Source organism: Taurulus bubalis (genome assembly GCF_910589615.1).
Source record: "Taurulus bubalis genome assembly, chromosome: 5".
Classification (NCBI taxonomy): Eukaryota; Metazoa; Chordata; class Actinopteri; order Perciformes; family Cottidae; genus Taurulus; species Taurulus bubalis.
The window spans coordinates 5,619,002-5,646,335 of record NC_136593.1 but is presented as its reverse complement, the minus strand read 5'-3'; the positions used below and the strand labels follow the sequence as shown (position 1 = coordinate 5,646,335).

At 44.5% G+C, this 27,334-nt stretch overlaps 1 protein-coding gene across 1 annotated transcript in view; it reads right to left on the bottom strand.

Annotated features, from left to right (window-relative positions):
• Window positions 1-271: 271 nt before the first annotated feature.
• chd5 (chromodomain helicase DNA binding protein 5) overlaps window positions 272-27,334 on the bottom strand; it is a gene marked incomplete at both ends in the record, with an annotated part of 40,531 nt that continues 13,468 nt past the window's right edge. Inside the window, 38 exons of the mRNA XM_079217834.1 lie at window positions 272-399; window positions 1,105-1,231; window positions 2,154-2,317; window positions 3,485-3,680; window positions 3,828-3,960; window positions 4,153-4,261; window positions 4,817-4,960; window positions 5,091-5,180; window positions 5,272-5,467; window positions 5,690-5,769; window positions 5,863-6,022; window positions 7,296-7,440; window positions 8,743-8,876; window positions 9,183-9,271; window positions 9,450-9,536; window positions 11,245-11,419; window positions 12,087-12,259; window positions 12,416-12,665; window positions 13,437-13,561; window positions 13,656-13,773; window positions 14,010-14,141; window positions 14,330-14,471; window positions 14,923-15,096; window positions 15,270-15,391; window positions 15,652-15,789; window positions 16,734-16,934; window positions 17,117-17,308; window positions 17,433-17,541; window positions 17,746-17,877; window positions 18,619-18,830; window positions 19,268-19,474; window positions 20,200-20,418; window positions 21,847-22,013; window positions 22,672-22,798; window positions 22,996-23,108; window positions 23,212-23,453; window positions 24,049-24,167; window positions 25,178-25,396. Coding sequence (XP_079073960.1) covers window positions 272-399; window positions 1,105-1,231; window positions 2,154-2,317; window positions 3,485-3,680; window positions 3,828-3,960; window positions 4,153-4,261; window positions 4,817-4,960; window positions 5,091-5,180; window positions 5,272-5,467; window positions 5,690-5,769; window positions 5,863-6,022; window positions 7,296-7,440; window positions 8,743-8,876; window positions 9,183-9,271; window positions 9,450-9,536; window positions 11,245-11,419; window positions 12,087-12,259; window positions 12,416-12,665; window positions 13,437-13,561; window positions 13,656-13,773; window positions 14,010-14,141; window positions 14,330-14,471; window positions 14,923-15,096; window positions 15,270-15,391; window positions 15,652-15,789; window positions 16,734-16,934; window positions 17,117-17,308; window positions 17,433-17,541; window positions 17,746-17,877; window positions 18,619-18,830; window positions 19,268-19,474; window positions 20,200-20,418; window positions 21,847-22,013; window positions 22,672-22,798; window positions 22,996-23,108; window positions 23,212-23,453; window positions 24,049-24,167; window positions 25,178-25,396 — 5,790 coding nt within the window. The remainder of the gene's footprint in view (window positions 400-1,104; window positions 1,232-2,153; window positions 2,318-3,484; window positions 3,681-3,827; window positions 3,961-4,152; window positions 4,262-4,816; window positions 4,961-5,090; window positions 5,181-5,271; window positions 5,468-5,689; window positions 5,770-5,862; window positions 6,023-7,295; window positions 7,441-8,742; window positions 8,877-9,182; window positions 9,272-9,449; window positions 9,537-11,244; window positions 11,420-12,086; window positions 12,260-12,415; window positions 12,666-13,436; window positions 13,562-13,655; window positions 13,774-14,009; window positions 14,142-14,329; window positions 14,472-14,922; window positions 15,097-15,269; window positions 15,392-15,651; window positions 15,790-16,733; window positions 16,935-17,116; window positions 17,309-17,432; window positions 17,542-17,745; window positions 17,878-18,618; window positions 18,831-19,267; window positions 19,475-20,199; window positions 20,419-21,846; window positions 22,014-22,671; window positions 22,799-22,995; window positions 23,109-23,211; window positions 23,454-24,048; window positions 24,168-25,177; window positions 25,397-27,334) is intronic.

The window sequence follows — 27,334 nt, the reverse complement described above, 5'->3', positions numbered from 1 at the left end:
GTGCCAACTCAAGGCTGACAATAAAGATCCTCTTTCCCCCCAGCTCTCCAGCACAGGTTAACAAAAAGCAAACATCTACTGAAATACTTCTATGGGGATCCTTCGAAAGATAAAAGTGCAATTGTTAAGATAGATACGTCTGCGTTAATCAAGAAAAGTCAGGAGGGAGCCGAGGAAAGAGGAGGATGCGGCGGAGGAGGTGGGCGGCTGTCCTCCGCACAGGTTCCATCCCGGGGAGTTTCTAACCTCAGGTGAGTTTTACAGAGCTGGTCTAGTCCTCAATGCAGATGACATCACTAGGTTTGCCTGATTTGAGGTCGGGCGTGGCCACGTCTCTCAAGGAGTCAAGCGACTTCCTGTCCAGATGGCTTGTGGGTGGCGGAGGGCCATTGGAGGACACTGAAGAGGAGAGAGGGTTTTATATCTCAGTGGTTCATTTTCAACTCCACAAATATTCACTTTTTCTTTTTAACATATTGCAGTGATTTATGACATGTAAAAATGATTTTCATTCAGTGGATTTCAAACAGAACAAGCACATTAAAGCATAAATCGTATTAGAAAACAAAACTGAAAGTGAGCATACCCAAAAACGTCTGCAAACCCTCATTGTGTGTGCAACTAAGGTAAGTAAGATAGGTCAAAGTTGAATAAGGACGTCGGTCTGTTAGCTGTGATAGATAGGACAGTTTGGAAGAGAAAACAAAGGAATTGGAATTATTACTCAAATAAGTGTGGCTCACCAGGGGGGTTTGTTCAAAACATGTCTGAATGCCGGTGTTTCTGGGCTTCTTTGTGACACGATTACTGTGTTTGAGATCCCAGATTCATTGCAAACAGAAATGATCAAAACATGCCGATAAGCTGTAAGTTGTAATAAACCAGAATGATCCTTTAATTCCTCTGCACCCTCACATGAATTCAATTTAGCAACCATCCACATTCTTATCTATCAATTATGTGCAACTTCTGTGAGGAAACAAACGTCTAACGTCTTCTATTCTGTCAAAACCATTTATTCACATCAGCTGACGGCTTCATTTCAATTAGCAAGCAGTATGAATTTAAGTTGCACAACATCCTGCTGTACATGGCGATGCTTACCGCTGACGTAGGGCCCCAGAGGCATCTGACTGTAGTTGACCATGGCCTGACCACCCGGCCCTCTGAATGCTCCCCCGAAGCCGCCGCTGTACATCTGGGAGCAGCCGAACGCCCCCTGGATGAAAGGCTGGGAATCAAACGTTAGTTATCCTGCTGCACGTCCCAACTTCACATGAATCCTTTATATCAGTGATTCTCAACTGGTGGGACCCGTTTTCAGTGGGTCGCCTTTGCCTGTGGTTTTATTTTGAAGGGACTTTTGAAGGGAGTGTCGGTTTTTTTACTGGCTCTGGTTTCAACTTGTTTTGCACTTGTCCCTCCATGTCCCAGGTTGGGTCAAACCATCCTAATATGGGGGAGACTGTTTTTATGATAATTAAATTAAACAGCCTACTGACTATAAAATCGACTACTGATGGCACTGCCTGCATGACCGGAAACAACTCGGGGTCCGTGAGGAGAATTGAGTGCTGCTTAATTTTCTGTACAGCACAGTGTTTTTCAGTATTTACCTACTGATGAGGCAATCACAAGAAAAGTTAATTTTGTTTGTTAATTTTGACTTTTTTCCATAGTAAAGTGTTTGTCAACAAGAGAAAGATCTATGATTACAGTGACAGAGCAGGTTTTAGTCCTTCCATACACATTTAGCAAGTGATCTTCCTGCGGTGGTAAAGTAAGCACAAAAAAGGAAGAGAAGCAACCGATAAAAAAAGGCCTAGTCGTGTGCGTGCATGACCAAACTCCCCGTTTTGCTGCTCGTTCTTTCATCATTACACCAGGGAGTTGGAGTCGCTTTTTTCTTTTTGAAGGAACAACATGGTTGCTGAGTCATAACACTTCAAAGTGTTTGGGCCGTGGCTTTTTATTTCAGCCCTGCCGCACGTTTTTAGTGAGCCTTGTTCCCTCCCAACATGCACTGCAGAGTATCATCCAGCCAAGTCCACCAGCGGCTTGTAGTTCTCAGCAAGACAACATGAAATTCCTCGTCTTAAACCAAACGGGTTCAGATAGCGACAAACAAAAGAGGGGCTCGTATCCCTCCTCACCTGCTGTGGCGGAGGCTCGCTGCCCCGGCTGGTGAGGCGGCTCAGGATGCTCCTCTCGGACATCTGCAGGCGCGCCGACACCGGCGGGATCCGGGACAGCATGTTGGGCAGTCGTGTCACGTCAGCTTTCATGTCACTCAGAAGTTCCTCCAGCTGGTTCAGCACTGCGAGAGCACAAACACACACACACACACACACACACACGCACACACACACCATATCAGAAAATGTAAAGCTTGCACATGTGATATATCATTTAGTGAGGGAAAGGTCACAGGGCAACTGCATGAAAAAAACAAATCATTTTTGAAAAAATAAAACTCCCAGGAACTAAATGCCATAACAGATGAATCAATAAGGGTCACAGACAACAACGTGTTCAGACACTTTAACGGCTCCGTCTCATGCAGTCTTTTGGCCTTGGCCTCTTCCCAAACTTTTATCACACTAATCGCTGTCAACAGGTTTTTGACGGTGAGTCAAGTGAACACAAAACGAAGCCGCTGTGTCAAACAGGATCTTCACTGGCTGCCTGTCAGATGCTCCACGCGTATCAGTGCTGAGGGAAACATCTGGATCACTGTCTGGGCAGATAAAACTGCTTTCAATAGAAATCATGTTGTTTTAGTTCCGCTGCATCTTGAAACAAGGGGGCGTGATGAATTGACAACACGGAAATGCGTAGTACTCTTCTGGAAATATTAGATATCTAGTAATATAATAATAATACGTTATAATATATATGGTTGGTGCCTTTATTCGTGGTGCAAAAGCTTGCTTTTTTGTCGCGTAAAATATTCACGCTTCAAGTTTGAAAAAATATATATTATTATTATATTGACGTGCCATTCCAAAAAAATGCCCTTGGTGTGTAAAGAGATTGAGGCTGAAACAAAGAGATAAATTAAACATGATATTACAAAATTCTCTACTTGCATTAGAAATTGATTCAAGTAGTCTTTGTGCACTCGCAGGTTTTTCCACTTGTGTGTTCTACAGCAATTACTAGACTGTATGGATTTTTTTTTCCCTCGTTAAAAAATATGAAAAGACAGACAGAAAAGAAATATAAAGTTTTTCACGAATTATTTTCTCTACCAATAAATAATTACAGGAGGATTTTAGGAGATCAAACCAATGTGTCCTTGCCTCTTTAATTAATGTTTCGTGCATCTGCCAGCAATGACAGTTCTTCACATTTATATCAGTATTTCTGCCCAGTAAATGTCACTGGTGCAGGATTACTTTTTCCCAGTGTACCAGCCGTTGGCAGGTGAGGCCGAAATTCAGATAATTATGACTGTTGCTATTTTTGAATCTGGACCACAGACCTTTGTGCAGCACGGCATTGGCAGGTTTGTTCCCGGCCAGGGACTCTTTGGACAGGTGCTGGTGGGACTCCGCCAGACATTCCACCTCAGTGAAGCGAGTGTTGAGAGCCATGGCCGGGTGGCCGGGATCCTGGGTCATGTTCAGGTACGCCGCCCGCCTCAACTGCTCCTCAATCACCAGAGCCTGCTCCAACAACTGCAGAGAGAGAGAGAGAGAGAGAGAGAGGGGATGCACTTTGAGAGCGAACGTGTTTCAGTTTGCATTCAGATGTAACAAATCCTTTAATCCTTGAATTATTTCAGCCTCCAGTAGTCATTTTTAATTATGAAGCCTCAGGATTGCCTTGAAGCGCCGAGCCAGGAACTTGTTCTTCATCTCCAGGTAGTTGCCCTTGTGAATCTCGGTCTTGAAGGGCTCGTTCAGAATAGCATAACGTGGGTCATTCTGAATGTCTTGCCAACGGGCGTAGCCGTGTCTGAGATGCATTCAAGGTCAAGGGAAACGAATGGCGGCGCAGAGCCTCGTAAAAACTATTCCTCAAATAAAGACGAAAGATTATAAGTCTTTTGCTTGCAGCCCCTCCCCCCCCCCTCCCTCCCCCGGTCATAAGTAATTACATTCTTTGCCAGATGCTGAGCTTCTCGCTGCCACATCTGTTGAAGGATACGTTACGATGCCGGCTAAGAGCCAGTAATCGTGGCGGCGGTGCCAGATGTCGTGCATCTTTCCAGAAGACAGCGCCGCTCGCTCCTCGGTTTGCCACAGGGTGTGCAACTCTGCCGGCGGAAGGAAAAAAAAAACAAGGGGACGAAGACAAAAGAGTTGTTTACGAAAAAAAAAATGTTGCATTCAAGATGTTTCCAGCACATTAAGAGAAGCAAGAGCACATTAACAACACAAACAAGATTCATGACAAAGCACAGCTGTTACCTGACATATAAACAACCTGTAGCGAGACAATGCCGCACAAAGTTGTGCTCAAGGAACAGGGAAGTAAAGACATGCAGACGGGAGGTCCTTCTACTCCAGTGAGCTGCAAACTAATGTTTAGGGGGAGACTTTGTGAGCCTTTGACATTCAAAACAGTTTGATTTACGTGGAGCGTTTACACCCATTTATTTCCCAGTGAAATCAGCGACTAGTGTCGTCATAAATCTCCTGGCTGTTGTTTCATTATTCACAGTGTGTTCATTTGTCTCTCTAAGTAGCATCGCAGCCTCTCTGCTGTTACTTCTGTTTCATTCCTCCCCTTCAGATACAATCTGTTGCTGCAGGTGACACGTTTTTTGGGGGGGGTGAAGGATGAAAAACAAAGTCAGACTCATCCTTACCCGTAAAGCCTCCATCAGCGATATTAAACATGAACTTGGTTTTGTATCCGTTTTTGTCCTCCTTCCTGCTCTCGTCAATCTCGTCCAAAGCGTCTTTGTCTCCATTCAATCGACCCTCTAATGCATCTTCACTCTTCAAATCATCTGCAACAGCTCCGTAAATGACAGAGCGATCTCTTAAAAGACAGATCGATATAATGGACTACCACTAAAGATTCCTTTTGCGTTACAAAAAAAAGTTATTGCAGCTATCAAGGATTCAGAGCATGTGTACCTGGCTTATTTTCCTTGTCTTCAGTTTTTGCCAGAGGAGATTCAGTATCTCCTTTCTCTGAGGACTTCTCTGTTTCTTTGCTGGGGTCCGCTGTGGATAACAAAAGAAAGACTCAATTAAAGAAATACAACCTTGCAGAAAAATTCAAAAAATGCACAGCACATCATCCTGCACCACTGACTTTTAGGGGAGGTTTGACTGGTTGCTGGTTCTGTCTGTTTCAAAGCGGACTCCTTTGAGTTGGCAGGCGGCTCGGCCTTTGCAGAGGGCGACTCGGTTCTGTCCCTCTCTTCTGACGTTTTCTCCTCTGAGCCGGCCTTGCTCTCTTCACTGTCAGACGCCTTCTCGGGTACGGATGCTGGCTCCGCACCGGAGGACTGCCGAGGTAAAACAAAAACGACAGGGCAACAGGAGGAGGAAGAGGAAAGTTGGTAGAGGGCAGAGAGACGAGTTAAAAGGGGTCTAGGTGTGATGAAAGCGTCCTCTGAGGATGATAAGATGAGTGTTGTTGAAGTGAGATGGACCATGAGAGGATGGATAAGACAATACAGTGAAACAGAATGACAGTGACGTGATAGTGTCAGAATAAAAGTACTCACGTCCTGCTCTGACGGCTTCTTGCTGTCTTGCTCTGTGGTCTCCTTCTCTTCAGCGGTACTCAAGAGAGACTCTGTCTTCTCTACAGTCCAGAAAACAACAACAACTCAATTTTTTTTTCTTCCCCCCCTCCAGCAAAAACATGACGTTATCAGCAGCGACACTTTGTTCTGACCTGGTGGGACGGGCGTGCCCGGCTGTGTGGCGACGGGGCTGACTGCCACGGGCGTGTTGGGGTCCGAAGATAAACTCTCAGTCAGCTTCTTCAGCTCCATGCCGATGGGAATCAGATCTGGGGAACTCAGCTTGCCGTTAACGTGCTCAAACTCTTGCACCTACCAAAAAAAAAAGAAAAAGGGATCGGGTCAACTGTGATGAAATAAGAATCCTATTCTTACATGGCGTACGTTCCTCAACTCAGGGGTGAGGAAGAACTCCATAGTAAAGAGTAAAGTGTAAACCAGCTGTTTTGATTTTATTTGCCCGTATCAAGTTGCACAAACTCTTCTTAAGTTCAAACGGAGCCTAGCTGTAATATAAATGTTGTTTTTATTTAATACGCAACTTTGCCACGGACCATGTGTAATAATTGTTCATTAAAAACATCAATCTCAAACTAATAGAGGAGATGTATTCTTCCAGATTTAGCGGCTAACTGCTAGCTAATTCCCATCTACGGTCTACACAAAGACTAATGTCACCATAATGTAATCAATACACGTGAATGTTCAAAATACAATAAACAATACATCTAAAAAATGCATGCTAACTTGATGTATGACCCGTTTAGAGAAAAACTACAGTCTCTGGCCGACATATCTGACCTGACATTTGAAATATGAGACTTAATGACTAAATAATGTTAAGCTAGCATAGTGTTTACCTAATTGACCTAGTTAATAGTAGTTAGCTTCAGCTAACTCTGAAATGTGTCACACACACATCTCTGTGTTTTACATACTGTATATTATTAAAAGAAAGTAATTCCTACATTTACAAAGGATTAGCAGTTATGTTTGCAGTTACTCGTAATGTTAGCTTAATTGATCCTAGGTAATAGTAGTTAGCTTTAGCTAACTCTGAAATGTGTCACACACACGTCTCTGTGTTTTACATACTGTATATTAATACAAGAGTTATTCCTACATTTACAAAGGATTAGCAGTTATGTTTAATATATTGCTTAGCCGGTAGCATAAGCTACGTTTTGGAGACTATTCTACAGTTTGAGATGCTAAAGTGACTTCCTGTTTACATCGTTGACTGCATTTGATCAACCAATTTACACACAAAAATGTACATAAGTCTTTAGAGCGAAGACATTTCTGAAGTTTCAAACTACAAATTACTAAAAACATTTCTTTAACACACAAACTCAAGAAACAATGTGACTTTTCTGAACCCAGGGTATGACCAACATAGCTCATGATATGTTTGATTTGTATGATGAGTAAAATCGAGGGTTCCCCCCAGAACATTTATATTTTCCTTGTGCCTTTATTTGCCGCTGCCTGAATAGTTTGACCTACTTCCTCTAATCTCACAGCGCTCCAGAAGACAGCTTGGCGTTCTGTGTTGAAGATGTCTTCGGTTGCGTAACCCGTTTACCTTTTTCCTGACAAGGGACATGACGCCGATCCTGGTGAGAACATGCTGCCGAGACAGTCCCTCACGCGGGACTCCATCGGCGAAGGTCTCGGCTCCGTCTGCCCCCGGCTCACAGAGATGTCTCATGAACAGAGACACGTAGGCCCTGAGGGGGAAACAAACAAAACCCTTTACACGACACCAGAGATTCCTCTGTGGCTACCAGCACGAACATCCTATTTCAAAAGGCTCCAGCAGGAGAAGCACTTGTATTCGCAGATTTTTAAGACATATAATGTATGAATGCTTTTCCAGGATATATTTTTAAAATGTTGTAAATGTGTTGCAGTTTGATATACAATGGTTTCACACTAACACACAAGTAGCAGAGGCAGGAGTAGTTTTAGAAAAAGGACTATCAGTAATTATACAGTATTTAGTTGTAATTAGAGCTGTGATGTGTTGCCATGATAAGTAGTAATTAATATGGAAAAATTACAGTAGCAGATGTAGTTTTAGTAGTCATATTAATAGCAGGAATGGTAGTAATAGTGGGCCTCATTCATAAACGCACAGATCCGGGATTCAACGATATTTTCTGAATTGAATTTGTTCTTATATTGCAAACAAATCTGGAACCATGTGAACACCGACTGTCTTAGAAATGAAAAAACACATCCTTTAAAAACGCATTCATTAAAAAAAAGGCTTTAAAAGACAACAATATTACTAAATATTGTCCTAAATGTCTTAAATCCTCATCAAATAGTGTCATAATTAGAATATTCAACTTTAACAGAGTGTCCCAGTCCTACCGTACCACACAATCTAGTGCCATAAAAACTGCACATACATGTAGCCGGCAAATCGTGTCTATTTAGAATGATTTGGATTCAAGAACGTCTGCACAGCGATAACAATACAATAGGCTCGTTTGCATGTGCCATGAATCCAAAGGTAATTTTGCATCCACACTTATTTTGTGCTGATAGCAGTTCAACAATAATAGCAATAACAACATTAATAGGAGCACTAACAACTAGCTATGTATAAATCCAGCTTTATAAGTAAAGGCAGCAACACCAGCAGTAGTAGTAGTACTTGTACTTGCAGCATGAGGAGCAATAGCAGTAGTATAGTGATACTAGTGTTTAGGTACAGTTGCTTTAATGCACCAAACACAACTCAGGGCTACTTTTCCTTAAATGTCTACTTGTGTAATGTTTGGCTCTGGCGCTTTCTAAAGTGAAGTAACCGTGAAACTGGAAAGTCCAACCTTTGGAAACTTGATATGAGCGTTCTGGAGCTTTGCCCTGGGCTAACCAATTAAATGTGCCGAGCAAATTAAATAGCCCAGAGCCACCTCTTCACTGAACGGCGGGCCAGCCTTGGCTTTAAAAAAAAAAAAAGGCTCTATAAGTTTAGTTTGAAACAAATAACACGACTTGGAGTTGATGAGAGGCCTCACCTGAACTCACGCTCGCTCTTCCCTCTCAGGTCTCGAACCAGCCAATGGGAGTTGAAAGCGTCCTGAGGAGGCATTCCCCAGCGCATGATGGCATTGAGGAAGGCTTTCCTCTGGCGGGCGTTGAAGCCCAGGACCTTGTGATGAGAAGAAACAGCTTGAGACGTGTGAACATATCTGACATTGAACTACACATGGCTCGCTGTCCGTTTCATATTGTAAAAGTGATCATTCTGTCCTCGCTTACACAGAGTGATGGGCAAAGGCTCAGGATCAGCTGCAGGAAAGTTACGGAGCCAAATTGTGGCCACTTATCCGCAGATTATCCCCCATTAAGCGCAATTTACAGAATGAAGGATGATCCCCTTTCCTCGCATGTCACGCTTCCGAAAACACCGGGGATCACGCCGCCGCTTTCAGATGCAGCGGACGTGAATTCATACCTCAATACTGCCCCCGACGCGAGCCAGTAAGGGGGGCAGAGGTTTGTCTTTCTCATTCTTCATCTGCCGGCGAGACTGTCTGCGTCCACCTAAAAAAAATAATCAAAAATTAAAACGTATTATTATTATAAGGAGCTCTCTCCAGTGTCTTACCACGGGGCACAGTTTGATTAACATGAACTTGTGTGACGAGGGACCTATACTGAGTTGTGTTGTGGTGTCACATCTTAAGATTTTTTTTTTATTTTTTTATTTTTTGCTGCCTACCTTCAGGCCTCTCCTCGAAATCTTCGTCCTCGTCCTCGGACCCCACAGAGTACTCCGACTGATTGTCTGAAAGATCATCCTGCCACTCTGAGCAACACATCACAGAGAAACAGCACATTGCGATCGCTTCTGTTGGCGGCCAGGAGGGGGCGCCATGGCACTGCAGATTACTACAGACCACTACACAGCTTGGCATGCACATACCGCACCACTCGGGTCCTCTGGATGTGAGGTGAGAGTTGCCTCCTCTGACAGTCACTTTCAACTTAGAGGGTACTCTGAGCTGTGATGGGCTTTGAAATCTTTACTCTCTCGCAGTCAACTGCTGTTGAACTGTGGAAAACCTCTTAAAAGTACAACTACCGGATGCATGCCGCTGCAATAGATTAGTTGAACAAAGAAGTGCTTCAAAACCCGCTAAAAACTACATGCATGCTTGAGATACAAGGGAGCTTTAGGCCAGTGTAACACACTCTGTGGCAGATTTAATGGAGGTCAACAGCTCTTGTTGAGACTTACAACCTAAGACGATTTAATTAACACAAGAGATTAATTTCTGTGCTGTTCTCGGCTGAACTGAGAGACCCCGAATTATTAAATTATCTCAATAATGAAGCCGGGCCTGTGATGTGTGAGTGGAACTGTTCTGCTACTGGATTGGCTGATTGGGAAGTTAGATATATCAGAGTGGATCGTACGCCACAACGAGAGCTGTTGACCTGCACTGAGGCCAGCAGAGAGAGTTTGACGCTGGTCTGTGCAACATTATCATAAACCAAGTACAGAAACACGTTTACTGCACCGGCAGTTTTCTCATAATAGAAGTTCACACAGACAAACGGCCCCATTCTTTACTTATTTAGCTCTAATGTTTATTTTAGTGTGCCTTCATTATGGCAACAGACAGATGTGAGTCTTCAAAGCGTCAATACAAATGTCCCACTTTAAAATGCATGAACTAGTCCCTTAAACATGCATTTTTTCTAATAACCAGCAGGGGGCGACTGATAAATAAGTCAATGAGAAAATGACTCTCTTAAATTAATAACCTCAGTAAACATTGTAAACATGAGTTTATGGTCTCAATCTAGTTGCAAGTCTACTTCAATACAACGTGATGTTTATTTAGTAAATGATGGTCCATTTAGAGTCAAATAAACCATAAAGCAGGGTATGCTCTAGGGCGGGGCTACCTTGTGATTGACAGGTCTCTCCCATGGCGTTGTCTGGTCTGAGAGTTGTCTGTGTTTTAGTCTGAGAACTTTAACCCTTTCATATTGTGATTTCAGTTCATGGAGGTTAATTTCAACATTTTGGTCGCCTGAAAAAGCTTTATTGAGCGTTATGTTACTTCACCCTCTAGTGTGGCATCTATTTGTAAGAAAACAAGATGGTGACGGACAATAATCCAATCTGGAGGTTTCAAAACCTAATCCGCAAACGAACGGATAACGTCACCACGGAGCAAAAATAAGGGCAAAACAATTTGGTGTGGTGATATTAAAGGGCCAGTGTGTAGGAGTTTGCAGATTTGGAACGACTCTCGCGTGAAAAGTGTGTAGAGCGGCAACGCGAAAACCCCAAAAAAACACAAATGCCCGTATCTTAGTGCCAGTGTTTGCTTTGTCTGCTGACGGCCGCTGCAGAAACATGGCGGCCGACTGTGAGGAGGACCTGCTCCGATATGAACGACTCACACAAGGATTCTTATGGTCATGCGATTGGACACTGAAGAAAACATACTGATTGACAATATATTCCATATCTGACAATGTACCTAAAGGATAACGCCTACCTTGGTCCTCCTGGGTGGTGTCGTTGTAGTTGACCTGCTTTCGGATGCGTTTGCCTTTGCCCAGGTTGCGGGCCAGGTCCTCCTGCTGCTGCTCGTAGTGGTGGCGAAGGAGCTTCTCCCAGTAGTCCGGGTCCACGTTCTCCTCCTGCTTGATGATCTCCCGCTCCACCTCCTCCTGCACACGGACACACAGCAGGCCAACGTGGATTTAGAGAGAAGATACTAAATATACCGCTGTATGTATGTGGTACAAAAAAACAATCTTCCAACAATGATACCGTCAGCTTTTTTAAATCCTCAACCTTATTTGTGAACAGTTGGCCCTGAAGATAAAATCAGGAGCACGAGGCGTCATAAACTAAATAATACAGTGTTGGAAATGTTCAACTCAAGTATTTTATACGAATAAATGGTCACTCGTTTTTGTTTTTTTAAATCAACTAGTTGAACTGTGCTTTTTCTAAACGCCTTTGTGTTACATATCGCACCTTATGTGTCAATATTTAACCGTGCAATTATGTTTTAATGTGCCGGCACCAAGTAACAAGGCACCAAGTTTACGAGGCTCGGGGTCCCGGCGGACCAATTGTGAAATGAAAAAGCGGCCTGTGACGAAACGTGACAGTTATTTCATTACATTCAGCTTTCTGCACAATGTGTGCGTCCTCCAGGCCTTACAAACATGACCTACACCATTAAACATTTAACAAAATGTTCATTTTGTATTGGTCCAATATGTCCCTTTTGCAATCGCCCCTGTTTAAAATCAGCTTTATCTCATCATTGAGATCTCTATCTGTACGAACATCAGACGGGCTTGAAGAACCTTTCTTCATCCTCACCTCTCCTTCCTCTTCCTTCACCACATACTGAGCCACCTTGAAGGAGCTCAGGTACTCGTTCATGTTCTGGATCTCCGTGTCTTCGGTGGCGTCCCGGCTGCGGTCCAGCAGCTTGGAGATGGCGTCATCGTCATAGTGAATCACGTTGCCCTCCTCGCCCTCTTTGTTGTCACCTGTTGGCGAGAAGCTCCTAGCATAAGACTCGCGTCTAAAGCTTTGAAACTGCAGATTTCATTTCATATTCAATGTTAATGTAAAACATATACAATGTTGTGGCTGGCGCGTTGTCGCGCTCGTGATTATGTTGCTTTGATTGTGACCAAACGTACCCATGGCTCGCGCTGCTGCTTCCATCTCGCCTTTGAAAAGCTCCTCGGTGCCGAACTTGAGGATATCGTCCAGTTCTTGCTTGGACATGGAGCCGGTTTTGGAGCCCAGGCCGGGCCGCACCACCAGGTGGGTGAGCATCATCTTCCTCTTTGCCACCTGAGTGATTCGCTCCTCCACCGAGCCGCGCGTCACGAAGCGATAGATCATCACCTTCCTGTTTTGGCCGATACGATGGGCTCTGCTAAAAGCCTGGGAGAAGGGAAAGAAGGGAAAGAAGGGAAAGAGGGGCCAACGGGAACGGGACGGTTACAGCGGCGGACGTACGAGTGAACAGCTGAATTTAACAAAAGCATCCACACGACCATTATGCAGCGACCAAGACGACTCGGGACTCAAAAGGTCCCGACCTCCTGTGAGAGAAAGTACAAAGGAAATCCATCTCCCCGACGTCACACAGCAATGGAAGCGCATATTGTAATACTAAAAGGCAAGATTGTGTATCTTTGCCTGTATTTAATAAAAATAATACATACTTTCCAAGGTGTGTGAAGAAATCGTATGTATACATTTATCTGTCAAGTTAATGAGATCATCTTGGTTTTATCAAACATAAAGTTTAGTACCACACACTACCAGTCCCCTCTGTGGAGACATACAGCTGTCTATTTATAAAGCATTGATAGGTCTATGTATTTTAATTGTGCTTTTGTATGTATTTTATTCAATTTAATATCTTTTGTAATATCTGAACCTTGAGTCTGTAATAAAAGTTTGATTGATTGATTGACTACCATAAGGTAAACCTGCTCTGCATGTGCATTTATTGTATTATTTAGCTGGTTAGAGTAAATGGTCTCTGAAAGTTCGATCAAATGCCAAAATAGCGTCGTGCTCCTGGAATGTAGAAAATTCCCACATCTGAGTCGCCTTAAAGGCAGCATCGGTCGTGCGATCTGCAGGTCAAAAGCAACAACAGAAGCATGCCAGTCTTCGATTGAAAGTCTCTGGAAACATCCGTACTTGGATGTCGTTGTGAGGATTCCAGTCCGAGTCGTAGATGACGACAGTGTCGGCGCTCGCCAGGTTGATGCCCAGACCTCCGGCTCGCGTCGAAAGCAAGAAGCAGAACTGCTGAGCGCCCGGTGCTGTGGCGAAAAAGTGTTTTTGTGTGTGAACGTGAGTGGAAGCAGTATAGGAGAAGAAGAAGAAGAAAAAGAAGAAGAAGACTGAGAAACTCACCATTGAAGCGGTCGATGGCCTCCTGCCTGAGAGCTCCGGTAACCCCGCCATCAATACGTTCATATTTATAACTCTCGAACTCCATGAAATCTTCGAGCAGATCCAACATCTTTGTCATCTGTAAAAAAGAAATTCAAACACATTCTATTACAAGTTTATGTAGCTGGGATTAGAATGAAATGTTAAATTTAAGAACAATCTGCACTTTCACTCTAAATTATATTTCAGCTGATTCACCACCTAACAACTGGCCATTCATTGGAATGGATAAAACATGGATGGCCGTGTTTTCACGCCACCATTCAATGAAAGCTGCGGCTGCCGGCCCAGACACGACATTCATCCGACTGCTACCTGAGAGAAGATGAGAACTCTGTGTCCTTCATCTTTGAGCTTCCTCAGCATTTTCTGAAGCAGCGTCAGTTTTCCTGAGGACTTGACCAGTTGGTTACCATCGTACGAGCCGTTGGGTGACACAGGAGCTTCCTGCAAAGATTTACAAAAAGTCATCAAATAAATCCAGGCATCAACTGGAGAAACATATAAATACTTATATAAATAGGGTCTTTAAGCCAAGAGACAAAGGTTTAACATACAGGTTGTTGTCTTTCGACTTCTTTAGGCAACATTTATTGAGATTAAATATGAAACTGTGCTTAACATCGCTGCCTTACCACAGCAGCCACTGGGAACAGGTAGGGGTGGTTGCAGCACTTCTTCAGGTCCATCATAATGTTGAGCAGGGACACTTGGTTGCCTCCACTTTTGGAGTTCAGAGCCTCAAAGTTCCGCGTCAAAATAAATTTGTAATATTTCCTGCAGGTCAAAAAATCAAATTGAATCAGGAGAAGAAAAAAAGAAGAATTGCCCATCACTTTTGGTAAAAAAAATGAAACTAAATGTGATTGAAAGCGTGAAAGTGGCGATTACAAGCTAGTAGTTTATTGCATTTAAAATGTGTTATTTGCCAAAATGGCAGCAGCATCTACTGGAAAATCTACTTTTATAAGCTTGACCAAATCAGGCCTCAAGTATATGAAAGGGCTTTAGATGTTGCGTAGGGAACAGCTGACGGGTAAAACCTAAACGGTAACAGCATTGTTGATGGTTTTCTTTTTTTTCTAATTCATATTTACAAAGTCACATGATCGTTGTGGCATTTATAGAAACTACTGTGTATCAGAGATAATAGGACATTTGAAGTCGTATCAGATGGAACGTAAAGCAGCAATGCACTTCTTGTTTTTCTCTATTTCCCGGCGCTTACTTCTGCATGGGGCTGAGCTCCACTCTGACAATCAGCTCTGTCTTCGAAGGCATGTTCTTAAAGACATCCACTTTGAGCCTCCTGAGCATGTGAGGGCCGAGCAAGTCGTGGAGCTTCTTGATCTGGTCCTCCTTCGAGATGTCGGCAAACTCCTCCAGGAAGCCCTCGAGGTTACTGAGCAAAGGTAGAATTCAAAGCAGAGACGACTGCATTGTAATTTATATTTATATTCAAGCCGCCGATTCAAGGAGGGATCTGTTTGATGCACCGGCTTGCAGACACTGGTAAGATGGAGAAGGAGAGAGCGAGGGAATGATAAAGACGGGAGGGAGAGAGGGAAGGCTTACTTGAAGCGCGCTGGGGTGAGGAAGTTAAGCAGGTGGAACAGCTCCTCCAAGTTGTTCTGAAGAGGAGTCCCAGTGAGCAGCAGCTTGTAGTAGATCTTGTACCCGTTGAGGATTCTGAAAAACTGGACAGGACACGTTGTACGAGATGTGACACACGCCCTCAAATATAAGAATGCAGTGACGCATGTGAAGCTTCCTGCGTGTGAAACTCTTAACGTCTTTTTATTTCATGGATAAGTTTATGCACAAACATTTCCTCCTCATATCTGCCTGTGTTCCTGCTCATTTCCTGTTTAGTTTGTTTTCTTTCTTTGTGTCTCCCTGGTAGCGGCCATGCTGTTTCTGGAACAGGCCGCTATCGGTGCCGGAAGCGCTGTTTTACCTTTGACTGGTTGTTCTTCAGTCTGTGGGCCTCGTCCACCACCAGGCAGGCCCACGTGATGGAGCCCAGAATGGCTTGATCTATAGTGATCAGCTCGTAGGACGTCAGCAGCACGTGGAACTTGATGGGCGTGTCTTTCTGCAAGAAAGGAAGAACAGCAACAAAATGCATCTGATTATGACATCTACAGCTACTGCAACGTTTGCTCTGGCATTCCTTGAAAATTAAGGGATCGCTAATGATGCTTCGTGTTCAAATCAAGCTGCACGAGGCAGAAAGATATGGATGTTTTTTCTGGAACTAGAAGATTCAGATCGACCCTGGTCGGTGTGATTTGTTCATTTTAAACAGGGGCACAGATTCCTTTTTGTTCACCAGCAAACGACCCGATGAACAGTTCGCTCGTCGAGGTCAAATCCGCCTGCGAATTCAGCACCACGGACAGCGCCATGGATTTATCAATACGCTGCACTCCTGATATTTCAGAGCCATGGTCAGGGCCATACATTCTAACTCAGTCAGATAGTGGATCAATGAGTCGGGCAGACGAGACCAATATATTTAACTCAACAAGCCGTCTGCTAGTGCGCTCTCTCTGCCGCTATGGGATGGGGGAGGTCAACAAGGGCCACTGTCGTAGTACTCAAGACTCTCTCTTCGAAGGTCTCGTGTCTCGGAGTTAACCCCATTAGAGAAGAAAGGAAAATCCCCACACTTAAAATTCACCTCGGCCGAGGCGAGTGACGAGGAATCTCCGTTTGATTTTCTGCGGGTGTCTTTATGGGAATTCTGATCTTTTTTGATCGGCGTGCCTTCGGTTTCCATGCACGCTCCACATTTCATCATAAATGCATCATGCACTGCGGCACTCGCCCTACTTTGGTCTTGGTCTAAACCTTTAAAAGTCTTGGTCGTGTCTCGGTCTTGATAAACTCTGGTTTTGGTTCACGACTTGGTCTCCTCGCTCAAATCGCCTACTGAGCGTCAGCTAGGAGGTTAACTAAACAATCCTTCTAGGTTCGAAAGAGCTAAAGCAAGGTATTTAAAAACAGTGTCTGGTGTGGCGTATCTGCATGAGGTACCTTCATGCGAAACACCTTGCGTCCTGATTTCACCGCGCTGTCTTCAAAGGTGAACTCGTTCTCCCTGATGATCGCCCGGCTGTCTTTGTCTCCGGTGTACGTCACCACGTGGAAATCCGGAGCCCACAACTCAAATTCCCTCTCCCAGTTGATGATGGTGGAGAGGGGCGCGCTCACCAAGTAGGGCCCCTTAGAGTGACCCTAACAGAGATGGGGGAGGGAAAACATGACTCATCACAGGAAGAAGATAAACAGGTTTCATCATTTACTTCTCTAGACTTGTTTTTTTCCACATGTATCGTAGGACTCTTGCACTCCGAGAGCCAAAATGTGATGTATGCTTTGTAACATGGGCCTAAAAGGTGACGTTCTTGCACCCTCACCTCCTTATAGAGCGAGTAGAGAAACACGATGGTCTGCACCGTCTTCCCGAGGCCCATCTCGTCGGCCAGGATGGTGTCTGTGCCCTGAGCCCAGGAGAACCTCAACCAGTTCAGGCCTTCCAGCTGGTACGGGTGCAGTGTTCCCCCCGTGGCGTTAATGTACCACGGCTGGTGCTCAAACTTGATGGTTGGCTGGTGAATACATGTAAATTGAAGAATTATATATGTGCAGTACAAGATTAAAGATACAGCACCTTTTATTGCGCTAAATCATTAGATTTGGTGGCTTTAAGTGCGTCTGTACATCCCAACTTACATCTATGATGGGAGCATCAGGAGGGACCTCCCTCTTTGGGTGGTCCTCTTTGAGTTTCTTTCCTTTCTTCACCACCAGGGGGCGTTGGTCCTCCCCTATTATTTGCTCCCTGGCAAATAATTGCAGCAAGATGATGAGCCAAGCAGATCAAAAGGGGGGGCATCACAGATAGAGGGCAGGGCAGAGGGGAGACAGCAGCATCTGCCTTCTTTATTTGTGAGTGCCGAGGACTCATCCACCCTCGTACCCACTCCATTAAAGGAGATGTAAGAGCAGACAGGGTTCAAATAACGTGTCCATGCTGTTAACCCACCTGTGGTCCCAGTAAGTGGCTTTGTGACTGTCATAATCGGGGACGTCAAAGTCGTCCGTCTCCCAGGTGCACTGGTCGTAGGGCAGGTCCCTCCACTTGATCAGGTAGTGCACATCGCTGTCCTTATCAAAACTGCGGGGAAGAACAAGCATCAACCAAAAAAACGAGAACTCTGAAGACAGTTGGATGTAAAAAGTAAGAATTCGCCTTTTTATGTAAATGTCCAATCAGTTTTGATGGTAAATGTAGATAACTGAAGCTAAGTGGGTGCTATATGGACTGAGAAAGCTGAGTTATTTTATCACGGAGCAGTGCCTACATGCACCAAGATGCATTGGGTGCCAGTTTCTGACACCCGGACCGCCGGCAGTATCCTCTTGCATTGCTAAATCGACTAAATATCTGCATAAAAAGGTGCCGAATTTTCCCTTCAAGCTCTTTCAAGAACGTTTTTATTGGGACATAACAAATATTACAGACAACAAAGTTACGCATTGCCCTTCCTGCAGTAGTAGCTGCAAAGGGATGAAAGTTAGAAAGCAACTTTTTAGTATGTCTCATATAGTTGTGATCGTACTATGAACTGAATCTGTCTGAAATCTGTACATATGAGTGATGTAAAAATCTGGAAAACATAAAGGAAAAAATGTACTTTTGTCCCTCACTGCTCTTCTTCTGACATGTTAAACCCCCAGCATCTCCCATATTCTGAAATATGCAGTGCTGTGAGGAATAATCTCCATCTACAATGTGCTATTACACATAAAATCAAGACGACACCAAGCATGAACCAAACTGAGAACCATCAAGGCTGTAAAAACGTTGTGTTGTGGCGTAAGACATACGCGTGTGTGTGTAACTGTGAGCAGCCACCTGTGGTTGATTATCCGGTGCATGACCATCCACTCTGGTTTAATGCCGTAGCGGTAGAAGCGCTCCTCCATCGCAGCGTACTGGGGGTCTTTGCTCTTCCTCTTCTCGTTGTTGAGCTCCTCCTCCCCGGAGCCGTAGTCGAACGGCGGCGGTTCGTCCATGTCGTTCTTGCGCTGGTAGTTCCGATACATGACCGTGTGGTACAGCTCCAGCTGCGCAACCACAGACAAGAACCAAACAATCAATTCGGCTCAGCGGCACCTCTGGCAAAGGTTTTGTTTCTTCCAAGACTGCATCGCATCACCTATCCACGGCTGAGACTGATTTGATTAACTACTTCAGGTTCCAAAATGAATTGGATTGAAGGCGAAATAAATTAGAAAAGGAAGGCCGACTTCTCCAGGGCCAAATCTAAACGCAAGCAATTGTTCAGACGTCCCTAAATTAAATGTCAGCTCGGTTTCGAGTGCTCCGAATGGCTTTCGTAATTGTGTTGAAGTTTGGACGTTTTGAGGTGTGAAACTCGGAGACCGAAGGAACGGCTGAAGGAACATGCACTATCGTTTGATTTAAAAAAAGGAAGACCCAGCGAGAAGTCTCTCGGCTCGTTGTGTGTACTTTGGGATTGGACCTACTTCTGGTATCTCACCTGCAGCTCGCTGACCCAGGAGCAGTGCCAGTGCGAGAGGCCGGTCCACTTCACGAAGAACTCCCTCTCCGGGCGGCCCTTGAGCGGAGGGTTGGTCAGCGGATCGGCCGGCGTGCCGTCGGGGCCGTCGGGCGGTTCGGCCGGCAACGGGGGCTCTCCCCATGTCCAGTGCAGAATCTTTTGGACCTTACCTTTGAGGGGAGGGCACTGGGAAACAAAGAGAGAGGCGCTGTGATAGTGCTCCAGAAATATGGTGGTGGATATAAGAGAGGTGAAGGGCATCGTTGGGGGTCAAGGGACCCTCAGAGGGTCTAGAAGGCTCCCCAGGTGATTAAACCTCAGCCATCAGAGTCTTAGTTCACGTTACTAATAGATATCGCCATGAAACTTCCCCAGTTGATTAGTTACATTAAGACAATTATCTTCATTTTAATTTATCTTAATTTCCAGAACAGAAATCTGAGCATCGGATAAAACCGGGTTCACAATGCTTGTGTAATTTTGTTGACATATTTGATTTGCATGTTTTTCTAGAGGGAATTTTCTCTTTTTATCACTCCGTGAATCAGAAAATAATGTCAACAGCCTGTTTTAAGGAATACAATGTCCTATAAATTAGGCAAGCATTGAGTTTAAAGTCGTCACCTAATCATGTCAAAATGTAACATCCATTCCCATTTGTGCTCATCTATACACCAGTTAAATCATCGTAATATGTACAGTTCAATATACAATATATATGTACATTGCAAAAACGTTTAGTTTAAATGTTAGAAAAGTATTACTAAAAGTGAGGTTAGAAAAATACTTATTTTATCCATTTTTCATATATTGAGTTGCACACACATACATGTGAACTCATGCACAGGGATGGCGGACATGTATTTAAATGAATAAATAACATGATATGGCATCCTGAGTTGTGAGCTCACCATGCAGCGCGGACACAGCCACTCCCCGTTGGGGATCTCGGGGAGCGGCGGGTTGAGGCAGTGGATGTGGTAGGACGACGGGCAGGTGTCACAGCACAGCAGCTCCCCTCCGTCTTTACACACTCTGCAAAACTCCAAGTGGTCATCCTCTTCCTCGCATACTGGCTCCTCCTCTTCCTCCTCCTCATCTTTGGCCTCCCACTGGATCCCCTCTTTCTCCTGAGGGACGGCGGGTCGAAGCAGAAGGTTAAACAAAAAACTGCTTTGTTTAATATCACCCAACTTGTTGGTTTTAGAATAAACCTCATTATTGAGTACTTAGTAAGATATATGATGTTAACAGATTGTTTTTCATTGTGTTTTTTCTTTTATGGAGGCAATAACATTAAAATATTGGGGTAGTGAGACCAAAAGGCTTTGCTGTGTGTGGCCTTGAAGTAGTAGCACATAACAAATACACATGTTACCTCTTTGTGACTCAAATGGAAGAATCTGAGAAAAGTGAAAACACTCTTGGCTAAATTAATCACAATCAATTGATTTGTAATCGACCATGGAGGTGTGTAGGTCGACGTTGGTTCTGTTTAAACTGTTTCAACAGAATATTAATCTTAGCATGAAATCCAAACAGAGCAGAAGAAGCTGACACACTGCATGTGGTGGGATGTCTTTGGCTACGTTCACACTGCGATTTACTGCTCAGATCAGATTTCTTGTATTTTTGTTTGGCTTTCATAAGATTGTTTAAATGTGAGCAATTTTAAATTCCAGTATGACTCGGTCACACGGTTAGGAACTGACTCGTGTGACCCACAAGAAGAAAGATGTCCGCCACAGCCCACTGTCATACAGAAGTAGATTTTTCATTTATACGTTGATGCCTCAAACACGTATGAGGTCTCACACCTCGCTGTTCACAGAGAGACTGCGACCTCGAGCCGGGGCTCAGCGACCTGAGCCAATGGCACGCTGGCACTAAGTGTTCGAGAGAGTTTTGAGGGAAATGTTGAAGTGCCCTCTCATCCGCATGGCAAATGACCACTTTCACAGCTCGGCCTTCACAGAATGGGAACTGTGCATATCATTTGTAACCGCGGAGGATAAAGAAATATAACTATTTGAACCAGATTGGTGGAAGGTTGGGAGATTTAATGATTTCATAACGACGGCAGCCTTAACTGGGTCTCATAAATAATTACAATGTCCTGATTATTGGAGTTTTTTTGCGACAAATGTTGCTCCTTATGGTTGAAATAAAACAGATGATCTATTGAACATTTAAATGTGGATGTGTTGTCAATTCAAATGAATGTAAACCTTAAAAAATGTTAACATCATAGGTTGCCGCTGACTGCAGGTGTAGAGCAACGAAAAAGTGAATAAATGGAATTCTGATACGACTGAGAGATCTCACCTGTATCCAAATACTGGACCAAATATGAAAGTGGCCTGAATCATAATTGAAAAGATCAGATTCCAAGTGATTTGTGACATTCACACTGTTGTAAAAAAAAATGTGCAGAAGAAACTAACAGATTTGGCCCACTTTTGCACGTAGTCTTGAGCGAGGCTTGTGAAAACTGAGGTTGTTAGCATGCTTCTTTTTTTTTATGACTTCATAAGTATATTTTTACATGATGCACTCACACAGTGTGGGCAGCTCCATTTTCCCTCGGGGGCCTTCTCCAGCTCAGGGTCCAGACAGACCAGGTGGTACGCTCGGGGACAGGTGTCACACAGGATGATCTCTCCTCCCTGCTGGCAGACCTCGCAGTAGTCCTGGTGGTCCGTCTCATAACCATCGCCGTCTTCCTCTGGAGCGGGTAAAGGTAAAGGAAGGAAAATGCACTTGAATGCCACTGTTATCGACAGCAAATTATGTAAAAAAAAAAAGAAAAAGGACTCTTATAACCTCTCTCCACAGGCTTCCTGTTCATTTTAGAATTCATTTTCAAATGTTACGCACTAATAGTCATAAAAGGCTGAACACAGTAAATTGTCGACCTTCTGCACCCAAAACCAGAGCCTAGGCCTTCCAGTTTCTAAGTGTACTTGTGTCTCCCAATAAGCTGGAGGTCTTTGAACTGCTTCCTTTAAAAAGCAGGTAAAACCCCATCTTTTTTTGTATTCTAATTGTTTTAATTTATTACATTTAATTATTTGATTCAATATTTTTTTTGTATTTAATTATTTTTAACTGCAAAGCACTTTGCTGTCGGTGAAAGGTTCTATTTAAATACACTTTGCTTGATTTGCTACGAGAGTGAGGGCAACAGCTGCTGAGAAAGAGCATCTGCCTTCAGAAAACATTCCCAAAACAAATAAAGCTTAAAAAAAAAATACATTTTAATTTCCTCATTACCCATAATCAAACAGTCTGGTTCTGAGGGATTTAAATGGGATTTTTGGAGGGATGGGGGAAAACACACACACACACACACACACACACACATGTGTAGACAGTAAACATACTTTTCCTTTTTTTACGCCCACGTCGGGCCTTTTTCTTGGTGGCGGCCCCCGAGGTATCAGAAAGCACAGAGGCACTGTGGATGCTGATGTCATCAAAGTCTGACTCCTCCAGGAAGTCCTCCTCACTCTGGAAAAACACACACACACACATACACACACACTAAAGAGCTCAGAGCTACACAAAGAATTAAAATAAACTTTCAAAGTAAGCACAATAAACAGTTTCTGGTCACTTTGATGCCGCTGAAAATATAGAGAAGCGGAGAAGCTCAGAGAATGAAGTAGCAAAGGAAGATGGTCGCGAAAAAAAACAGCCAGACATACCGAGGAAGCTTTCTTCTTCTTCACAATCTGGCCCGACTTTGATTTGGTCTTCTTGGGCTTGGGTTTCTTCTTCACCTCCTTCGCTGTCTTGCTCCTCTTTCTGACTCCCGGTCCTGAGACACACAGGCGCGCTGTAACCGAGCCGAGCTCTCTCTCGCTATTGTTGCTAAAAAAAAACACAACATGTGTTCCAGTCACGGTTCGCCGGGCACTTACCCTTTCCCTCTTTGGTTTTGGCTTTTTTGATTGGCCCCAGCTGAGCGCACGGCTGGCTGCCGCTCACAGGCGGCGGCTGTGCCACGGTAACCGTTTCCACCGCGGCGGCCACGGCGGCGGCCACAGCGGTGGCAGATGCGCCTTTGAACGGGTTGTTGGCGCTGAACTCCCGCCACTTGGCCCCTAACACCGTCATCATCTTTGACATGGGGATCTTGGGGTTCTTCTTGGCAATGAGAGGCCTGGGGGGGGGGGGGGGGGAAACCGAGAGGGAGAAGAGATAACAACGGCGGCTTTTATTATGTCACACTTCATTCCCGTTGATGTCATTTCTACTTCCCCCCACGGGCGCCGGAGGGGGAAGTGGGTCTTGATTTGCCGACATCCCCCGCTGCCCCTTAAGTTTTGTTCTCCCTGCTTTGCTTGTGCGTGCGTCGTGTTTGTGATTTGTCAGGCAACAGCTTGAGGTTTGGCACGCCGGCCTGTGAAAGATAGTGGGTCAGAGCGCCGGGTCCCTGAGCCTCCCGGCTGTCACAGGCATCCAGTAAGCAGCTGACTACTCACGGGGAGCACCGCAGGAGCTCATGCTCCACTTTGTCGGAGCAGAGGCTTAGCTGAGGCCAGACGGCCCCAGGTGAGACGGACTCTTTATACCAACAGCCCGGCTTTCGGGAGAGCAAAGAGAAAAGAGAGCAGCGATCGCTCGTCGCGCCGCTCTCCGGGCTCACCGAGGGCTTTTTGTTTGGAAGTGTCAGTGAGGGGGTTTTTGTTGACGGAAGCAGAGCATTTAACATAAAAAAAAGGGAAGAAAATCCAGACGTAAAATTAGACGCTTGCCTGAGGAACTGGCTGAAAGCCTTGTAGTTCGTGATGGTCGTGTAGTCGTCCTCGGTGAAGCCGTACTGAACGTCCTCCAGGCCCCACTCGGTCATCAGCTGGCCGGATGATTTGGGTTCCTCGGGGGAAAACAGACGGGAGGCATCAAAGTTCATATGTTAAATAGAGTTTAATTAATGTAAATTATGTATCGCCCAGATGCCTTTCAGGAATGGTCACCCCTATTATGAGCGTTGCAATGAATTTAGACAGTTCACAATGATATTTTTCACATTGTTGGACTGCAAGATCACCTAGAAGGAAAGGAGGCACCATATTTAAGCCCCCTTTTTGGGTTGGGTTTCCTCTTTGTGTTGCCTTCACCACACCACAGATACATTCAGCATTGTAACCCACACTGACCTAGAGATTCATTTTATATGTTGTTTTTGTCTTAGTCCCAAATAAAATATAGTTTATATTACTTTAAAAGGAGCAGTATGTGGGATTTAGTGCCATCTAGTGGCGAGGTTGCAGATTGCATCCTACTGAATACCCTTCCCTTTCCACGCATTACAGGGGCCTTCAGGTAACACAAAAACATGAAAGACTCTCCAGAACCAGAGTTTGGTTTGTCCGTTCTGGGCTACCGTAGACCATGACAACCCGCTCCGTATGTAGATATAAACGTCTCATTCCAAGAGCACGAAAACACAATGAATTCTCAGTTTACACTAATGAAAAGTCACAAATATTATATTATATTTCATTTCTGCCAATTAATCCCACAAAATCCTACAAACTGTTCCTTTAAACCTTGTGTGGTCTCCCTCTTTCTTTGCTCACTGATCCTGGGCTTTGACACACTTTCTCCCGACGTGGGAACTTTAAGCCTCCAGCGCACGTCGTACGCTGAGAGAGGATTTGTAAGTGGAATAGGAGTCATCTTTTGTCGAGCACAGAGAAACTTTTAGATTGAACAACATTTCGTAGATTCTGGATTTTTCAATGAGGGAGAAGGAGCAGTTTGTGTTACGTCTTGAGAGATCTTTAAGGATTCATTTGTACATTCTGCCATGTTCATATTTATGTATCTCTTCATAGTACTACGAGTCAATAAATGATCACGGACTGATAGACTCAGACTCACTTTCATGTTCCCGTCGTCATCGTCCTCGTCGTCCTCTTCCTGATCTCTCTTCTTCTTCCTGGGCTTCTTCTCCTTCTTCTCCTTCGGTTTCTTCTTCTTCTTTTTGGTCGGTCCGTACGCGCTGCTCTCGCTCTCGGAGCCGACCTCCGGACGCTCCCGCTCCTCCTCCACCTCGGAAGCCTCCTCCAGGTCGCTGTCCACTCTCGGCTGGATTCCTCCCTGAAGGCGTTTTCACACGGACACGTGAGCGTTATATTATGCACACGTATGAATAAATAAATGCACACACTGGAAGGGATTTTATTTTGTCAGCGTCCATTGTTTCCACTAACTTTTCTCGTAGGTTGTAAAAATGTGTTAACACACTTTTACAATTTTAAGAACAAACCGTAAAAGTCGGGTTACGAGCCGCTACTACCTTCGGTCAGTGTCCCCGTTAGCTCCCCGCTGTAGCCAGCTGGGGCTCCTGCTAGCGCTCCGTTACTGCCCCGCTAACTTCCGCTAGCTCCCCGGAAACCACCGAATGTAGAAGAACCAGGCTCGACACCCGACTTGGGCAGAGGGGACGCGGGCAGTAGCTAGCAGCAGCGCTAGCTAGCAGCAGCGCTAGCTAGCTTACTACAGCGGGGACACTGACCGGAGGTAGGAGCGGCTTGTAACCCGACTTTTACGGTATTTATTTTATTTATTTGTTTATTTTGCAGGGACAATAAAGGCGCACTAATCAACAGTAAAACTGTAAGTGAGCCAGAGTTAGCCAAAGAGGCTAATTTTCATCTGCTGTCCCTTGCCAGATTTTTTGAAAGCAGCCTAAAATTACAACATTTCCAATAACATAATTATATAAATATCATATAATCCTATTTGGATTATCATATGTTTTAGAAAAATCATGATGACTGGATTATTAAAGAAATACTATTTGTCCATTGATCCCAATTAGGACTTCAGAGACCCTTCTGAGTGGCTCTTAAATGCTTCTAGATTTTCCTGGAACACCACACGTTTACTTTGCTCACGTTTATTCATCAGAACTTCAAAGTTCTTCTTCCTATAGTTTATCTCCCGACTCCTGTGCCATATATGCAGCAGCCCGTATGTATACAGTGTTTGGGAAGCGTCGCCTCTGCTAATAACAAACAATCTGCCGCAAGCCTCCAATTTATGATGGAGTGGATTCCATCATCCAGCACATCTGCGTGAGAGCAGGTCTGGATGGTAAAGAACGCTTGGTGCATCTCAATTTTCTCAATTAGGAGAATGTTGCTGCAAGAGGCCCAGTGTCGGTTGTTTGGTAGTCAGTAGCAGGACGTGAGCGCGCGCGAAGCTTCGAACGGCTTCCACTGATCGCTCTCATTCTCCGGTTTAGATTGAAATGTGTGCAGCTGCAAAACTATATTCGCGAAGGAATGAAATTTCACCCGGGTAATCTTCCCATCTTTGATACAGTCAAGAGCTCCTGCCAAAACAGCTATTTTTATAAATGTAAACCGGTAGAATCAGACTTTGAATCTCGATTTTGCTCTCCATCTGAAGACGTGACGGGGACTGACTGAAGCGAGCATCAAAGACAGATTCCTGGCTCCACACCGAATCCAATATCTGCATTCTACTGTTGACGCCACAAACGGAAATCTATCTCCAGCTAATAGGTCTCCTCTGAGACGCGATTTTATCTCGCGATAAAACTGTGGATAATTAAAATATGAAACTCATTGATGAGGGCACATGAGCACGGCATTAAATCTGCCAGGGTTCGGGATTAAAGCTCCCGCAGAGGCCACCCACGCTAAAAACATACGCCGTCAGACGGCTATAAAGCACTTTGGATAAAAGCTTCTTCTTGACGGCATTTGCATGAATTAAATTCCATCGCTCCAAAGTGTCACTGCTTTACTAATATTCTAATTCTCCTGCCTGCGATGAAATGTATAAATTGCTGCATTACGAGTCGACGGTTATCGGCGAGTCGAGACAACAAAGTGAACCAACAAACAGAACACCTCCGGCGTTGCAGCCAATCACCGCTCAGAGCCCATTTGTGGACCGAGCTGCCTTTTTAATACGAGACATCTGGAAGGCTGTATGGATTTAACAGTTAACAGGTGTTGTTTGTGCGATGGAGAGTGTTGCATATGAGCAAATTCACTGGGGTGT